The sequence below is a fragment of the Austrofundulus limnaeus genome, unplaced genomic scaffold, assembly GCF_001266775.1.
Source record: "Austrofundulus limnaeus strain Quisiro unplaced genomic scaffold, Austrofundulus_limnaeus-1.0 Scaffold35, whole genome shotgun sequence".
In the NCBI taxonomy this organism is placed as follows: Eukaryota; Metazoa; Chordata; class Actinopteri; order Cyprinodontiformes; family Rivulidae; genus Austrofundulus; species Austrofundulus limnaeus.
Genome location: NW_013952437.1, coordinates 1,897,754 through 1,904,652, shown reverse-complemented (window position 1 = coordinate 1,904,652; position 6,899 = coordinate 1,897,754). Strand labels below are relative to the sequence as shown.

Sequence of the window (6,899 nt, the reverse complement as noted above, 5' to 3'; positions counted from 1 at the left end):
AGATAAAGAGTCTGACCTAGTTGGGAGAAACACAGCAGCCCGGGGGCCGCAAGCCTTCTTGGCCCTGGATTCATTTCAGGTCATTTCCTTTTGCTTTTATCCCTTTTTTTTTTATCCCTCCTCAGTTTTCCTCTGTGTCTGCAGTGTCAATAATCAGTACGACACGTACATTGTGGTTGTTTATTAGGTAGAGGCGTACTCACTTGAAGTGCTGGTGCTCTCTGGAGGTGCGGATCTTGGCGGAGTAGCGCTCGGTCAGTTTATCCAGGCCTCTGGAATACTCGAGCTGGAGCTCGGCCTTCCGGCGGAAGAACTCCTGCAGATCCTGCAGCAGCTGCAGTCGGGACTCGGATTGTTGCTCCAGACAGCGAAACTGCTCCACCAGCTGATTACGAATTTCTGCACATTAAAAAAATTTAATAAACAGAAAATAAAACAGGTGCAAGCTAACAAACTGGGCGATGTTTCTCTGTGTTGCTGTCAACAGTAAACCCACAACCTCTCGGTAGCCGGCGCATGTTAAAGCAGAAGTGAGAACAGATTTAAACCAGCTTAAACACCAATGAAAGAACAGTGACAACTGGTGAACACTAGATGCCAAAAAGTATTTGTCTGCCATCTATACATGCATGTGTCTGCGTGGGCCGAGGGTGAGAGGGAGTGTGGCGGGTGGGTGGGGGTGGCGGGTGTCTCACGTGCATACAGTATGAGATACATGTCTGATGATTGCAGCAGACAGCACGGAAAATTCGAAATAGGTCAGCTTCTCAAGATGCATTGTGCTGAGTGGGTGAGCCTCCAGACGAGTTCTGTTTCTTTTTCTTGAATAAACAAATTGTAAGAAATCTTGTGAGGACATGATTATGGTGGTTTCTTTGTGTGTGAGGTTTTACACAATCTGGATAGGCATATCAGAATGAGGAAAAAATCTGTTTACGTAAATATTTCCAAAGTAAAAAACTTTACCAGATAATGTCCTGGAGACAATCTGGTTTTGTTCTTTCACTGGTGAGGATAACTTTACAGATTTATTAAATCAACCTCACCTAAAAATAATAGGGGTGCAACAATACATGTACCCATATCGAACAGTGCTTTAGGTTCAATACACACTTGTATCGAACAATACCGATTTTTAAAATTTACTTTATCAACTTGTCTTCTGAAGATGCTCTGTGTTAAAGGATCAGTGGATCTGTGTTCGACTACTCCACCTAGGCTGCATTTTTGAGTGCAGATCAACTGAGAAACTTGCTGTTTCAGCAACATTTAATTTAAAAACTGTACTTTTGAGGTTAAACAAATGTTCATTAATTTAAATAATTTAGAAATTAAAAGGGGCGTGGAAATTTCTCTTTTTTGTATTGAAAAAATATCGAACCGTGAGACTAAAGTATCGAACCGAATCGAACCGTGAATTTTCTGTATCGTTGCACCCCTAAAAAATAACTTCTGAGTCCATCCTGAATAGTCTGTATTTGTTTGGCAATTTCAAAATAAATCCAGACATTTCGGGTTATCAAAAAAATAAAATAAAATACAATAAAATCATCTCATGAAGCAGAAATACTATTTAAATAAAAATCTACTCTATGTCATCCCAGTAATAGGCTGTGATAAATTCAGGGACTAAGCTGCTGTTGCATGTGAATCCCCAAGGGCCAGTGCTAGCTGAAAAAATACAAATTGGAAAGTTGAACTGGTCAAAAATACTCAGTGCATTTCTAATGATTATGCTCAACTGCCAGTGAGGTGATCTGTGTGTATTTTACACAGAAATGTACGCAAAGAATTTTTCCATCTATGCTGAATGTAGAACAATTTGAGATTGATGTATGACAAGCTGCTACAACCCTTCATACGACTGTTGTGCCCACAGAAAGTATCTGAATGTAGCAATAAAAGAAGTTGCCCCATAGAAAAAAAATGTTTCRTATTTCAGAAATGTTCCTCGCAAYGTCTGGGAGGAAAAAATGTGAATGGAATGGGTTAGCAGAGACGAAGGGAAACAAAGTAAATATGTAGTCCCTTGATGTGTGGAGAGATGTACCTCTCACGGTCCCCACAGTTGCCCAGTTGCTTGGTTACATGCCACTGGAGGCATTTCAATGAGAGCAGGCCAGTTCCCRGCTCAAGCAGTCGCAGCAGTCAGTCTGTTTAGCATAATGGCCAAGGACAAGGGCAACTTGCTCTGCTTCAAAATATGCAACAAACAGCCTCTGATGATGAATGAGGCAGCAATCAAGTTCAAAACAGAAAGAGCTGTGATGTTGCTCCTAAACTAAAATACATCACAAATCGGCATAATTTGCCAGGTTCTCGGTTTTAAATTACTATTAATCCCACAGTGGATTGAAGGAAACAAATTAAAACTGAATTGATTTTGCTTTATGAACTCAGAAGGAAACAGACTTGCCATATATGCATTTGCCTTCCGCTCTGTGGTATTTTTAGAACCTAAAACTGTAACGAGCAACGCTGCACTACATTCAATGAATGATTCAAGCCTTTGCAGAGTAATGCATAATTACACAGAAACTCGCAATGACTTCAGCAAACTATCTACAAAGAAACAGGTCTCAAAAGTGTTTCTTCCTTTTTGTTTAGAGTAATGCAATGTAGAGTAACATGCTATACCAGTTTCTTTGCTCTGGAGTGGAATGTTTTCTTCACCCCAAAGCTTTACGGAAATTTACTCACAGGATTTTAGACATTTGATGCTACCCAATACTGCTGATGTATCCTGACAGCCAAAACGGGATTATATACTTTGAAATGTATAGAGCCTGTTGGCATGTGAGAAAATGTGAGTTGGTAAACTTGATGGCATTTTTGTTATCATAGTATGTGTTGCGGAGGCAGAATTTCAGGGGCTTTGCAGAACTTGGAATGGTTAAAAGGGCACTATGAAAACTGTGGACCATTTACCATTTGGTACTCATAAAATAATACCCAACATCTATGGAAATGTTTAAGATTAGCTCCGTCTTCAACTGTAAAGTCACTCATTATTATCTATATCATCTCATCCCGTTTGAGCTCACTGTAAGAGGTTTAGAGCTTAAAACTGCCAGCCTTTACTGAGATCTTATTAGGCCGTCACCCTGCGGCGTCAAAAAGACACCAAGCGCAGGCGTGTTTGTGGCGGCCGTACCCTCACATCTCACACAGTGAAATGAAAGAAGGGGGAAAAAATTGGTCATTGTTCCATTGCAGCTCTCATGCTTTACTGCAGCACAGAGAATCAAATATCACCCAGCCAGGAGTCAATATGACCACATTAACTTGATCAAAGTAGCCCAGCACAGCTATTGGAACGGCCAGCAGCTGTGATTGATACTGTGTGTAATAGCCGCACGATGTCGAACCTAGAATGACATAATTCGGTTACGGCTGTGTTCTGTGAGCGCTTGTCTTCTGGATGGAGTAATGACTATGGTATGCTTTTATAGCCCGTTTGGCTGAGTTCACACCACGTCCTCTCTCACACGCCTGAGAAATGTTTCTAACAACAAAAGGCATGGCTCTTTGTGTAATCACACAGAAACATCCAATACGTACGGTTTCTCTGCAAATCTGAAAACAGAAATGTGGACACATATCTACACATATCTGTCAACAGAGCAACAAACAGCAGCTCAAACATGTTACCAAGACAGAAACAACAAAGATACTGTGCTGCTGTTGTAATTCAACCCTGACATTTTAAACCAGTGTCTATCAAAACGGTTATTTTATGATGAATTCCTACAAAAGGGTGGGTCTGCACGATCGCAGTGGAATGCATAATTCCCAAAGACACTGCAGTATTTTTATACTTATTGATAAGGAAATCATTTGGAAAATATAAAATAATTTAGACACTTAAACTACCCTGATCACCATCCAAAGATATTTGAATGCAAGTTACAGAATGACTGGATAAAAGGCCTTTTTCAAAAACCTAATTTTGAAAAAAGGATCTGTTGAAGTGCACGACATTTGCAGCTGATAAGCTGTGCAGTCAGCAATTCAGCTTTATTGGAGGCCTGTATCAGAAAAAAGTCCTTATTGTAACAACCCAATCGAAGCCCCCCTCCGTTAGCAAATGAGCTTAAGATGTCAGCTTAAAAGCTTTTCCTGAAACTGAGATGGGAGATGGAGCAGTGATGGCTCTCTCCCAGCCACAGAGCTCTGTGTAGACCACACTGAGTGAAAGAGTCAAACAAACAGAGACGTCCAGCCACACCTCTGACTACAAAATGCTCACCATACTCATTCCAGGCGCAGGTTAACAAGTGCACATTTTGAGCTAGTCATTTGAAACTACTTGCTTTTTRCACTTCTAAAATTTGTGAAAACAAGCCCAAAAGTTCATTTTCATTTTGGGATATGTGTCTGTGCACCAAAATGGCATCAAGATGCATTTTATCTAAATTGACTTAGTACAACTAAGCCAGTTGTTGAAAATCTATTAGCCAAAGGTTTAACACATTTATTAGACTTTAATGCCAAACTTTAATGATGAGTGATTGTAATGTTTTAGAACGAGCAGTGATGGTCAAGAGGATTATTTTTCTTTTTATAATGTTTAAACTAAGATATTTGTGAAGGTTTTCTAAATTCAAATAGCTGAATTCGATGTTATTTTGAATGCTAAAAAAATCCTCTGGGAAGCGGTAAAACTAATTTCATTGATTAAGATGAACCTTGATGTTCATTTTCGCCTGTGTTCTTTGTGGCAATAGCAAAATAACTCATGATCAGTAGACAGATTGTAATAAAACTTACATAATGTRACTACTGGATGTATGTTTATGACTGATTAGGTTTTGGAGTAAAGGTGATTCAAGATGACCAACACAGGCAACTGACATTAGCATGCACAAAAATGGCTAAAACTCAGCTAAATGTAAAGATAATGAGCTAAAATTTGGTGTGGTAGTAGCTCAAAGTAATCCTCAACATATACTTTGAGAACTATCACATCACACAATATTGCAGAGGATCATCTGATAGCATCATTTGAAATGTTARAACAGCCATTTTCAGCATATGATGATTAGTTTAATACCAAAGGTGAAGGTGACGTGCAACATGCTTTCCTTCAAGTAATGCCAGGCTTTTCATTAGCCTTGCAAACAAGCTCACCAGTTAACAAAATTGTGTCTGCTTTACCTGGTTTTAAAGCAGCCACTTTTAGCTGAAGGCAACTTCAGAGTTACATAAAGCCAATCAGAGGTGATGCATGAAGGTGCAGAAAGCCGAAGCTGCCTAGAAAAGACTGACAGCACAGGCATTCACATCCCTGCATTGTCTGCTCTGTTCCTGACTCCAGTCTCCTCTCTCTCTCTCTATGGGTGGTTCATCCAGTCACATATTTAGTGTCAGACAGTAAAACCCTTTCATGGTTCATAATTCATACAGACAGCATACATTATTCAGGGACTTTCTGAACTGTTGGGTTGTGTGACCTTCTCAAGCATTCCCTCTTATATCACATTTTGTCCTGGAGAGACAGAGAAAATGACTACACTGACACAGATGATCACTAGTGGTGTAAGTGTTTTCCCTTTCTGCCTAATAAGTCGTGCAACTTTCAAATTGCTTTGATTCATTACAGTGCTTTTTTTTATTGCTGGGGAATTAATAAAAAAGAAAAAGGAAAATGAAAAAAAAAAGAAAAAAGAAAAGAAACAGCCCAAAGCTGCACTCTGAAGCAAATTATAAAGCTCCAGCTGCTTCCATGCAAGGCTAGGCATGTTGTTGCACACAGTCATCTGCAGTGCAGAGAGCTTGGCTGAGCCAAGTTGCTGTTCAATTGTTGTCACTATAATCAGCTACTAAACTAAATAGAACATGTATTGCTTTAGTTGCAATGATTCTTTAATTTTAAGCGCAGACAAAAAAAAAAAAAAGGAAAAGAAAAAAACACACACATGCAGCTGTCCCAGTCCCACCCCACAACACTGCACCTACAGAGACATCGTTGTAAAGTTATGCAAGGGTGTATTCCCGCAGCAACAACACAAACAGGGCCTGCACGCTACCAACCTTTCACTTGGGTCTCATACTCGGCAATAATCTCTTTGTCCTTCTTGACTTTGGCCTGAGATGACATTTTTTTGGAGGGACCGGGGCGGATTGTGCAACCAATCCTCAGGCAGGAATCAGCGTGTCGGTGGCCACAATGCAGCGACAACAAGCCGCCCGCGGTCCTCTGCGGTCAGTCCGGCCAGCTGACCGAGCAACGATCAGGTGGAGATCATCTGGCTCGACACACAACTTTAGCCCTGCGACGTCCGCTGCGCTGCGTTTTTAAAGGCGACGTCGTTTCATAAAAAAAAAAGAAGAATTAGAAAACAAGGCTTAATGATCCCCCTGACCGCTCCTCCTCCTCCTCAGCTCTCCTCAGTGAGTCGTGAGCCACACATGTACATTTTCACGCAGCCTCTCCGGATAGAGTGGACAGCCTAGTCCTTGTGTATGAGGGGCCATTTAGGACAACATCGTCCAGCTCCTCCTCCCCTCTCCCTTATCTGTGAGTTCAAACAATGTTGCTGCAGATTTGGCTGAATGGATGTGAAGTCAGTGTGAGACTCCTCCTCCTCCTTCTCCTTCTCCTCCTCCTCCTCCTCCTCCTCCTCCTCCTCCTCCCATCAGCTCCTCTCTCATTCTCCCCACTTTTCTTTCATGGATGATTTAAGATTCCTCTGTGTGTAAGGCAGCGTGTGCTGTTTGCAAAACTCAGAGCTGAAGGAGCACAGAGGTAGTAATTAAGCTGGGATTGTGTTTCAAGAACATGATGGAAACTGAAGTTATGGGACTAAATTGTAGGAAGTGGGAAACAATTTGTTTTAGAGGCAGTGGTGTAGTTAGACTTTTATACAAGGGGTGGCACAAAGTGTGACTGAGGCTTT

The 6,899-nt window shown here is 41.0% G+C and overlaps 1 protein-coding gene across 1 annotated transcript in view; it reads right to left on the bottom strand.

Annotated features, from left to right (window-relative positions):
- Positions 1-6,528, bottom strand: part of LOC106516037 (SLIT-ROBO Rho GTPase-activating protein 3) — a gene marked incomplete at its 3' end in the record, with an annotated part of 33,214 nt that extends 26,686 nt beyond the window's left edge. Inside the window, 2 exon segments of the mRNA XM_014006196.1 lie at positions 204-399; positions 6,034-6,528. Coding sequence (XP_013861650.1) covers positions 204-399; positions 6,034-6,100 — 263 coding nt within the window.
- Between the last annotated feature and the right edge of the window lie 371 nt (positions 6,529-6,899).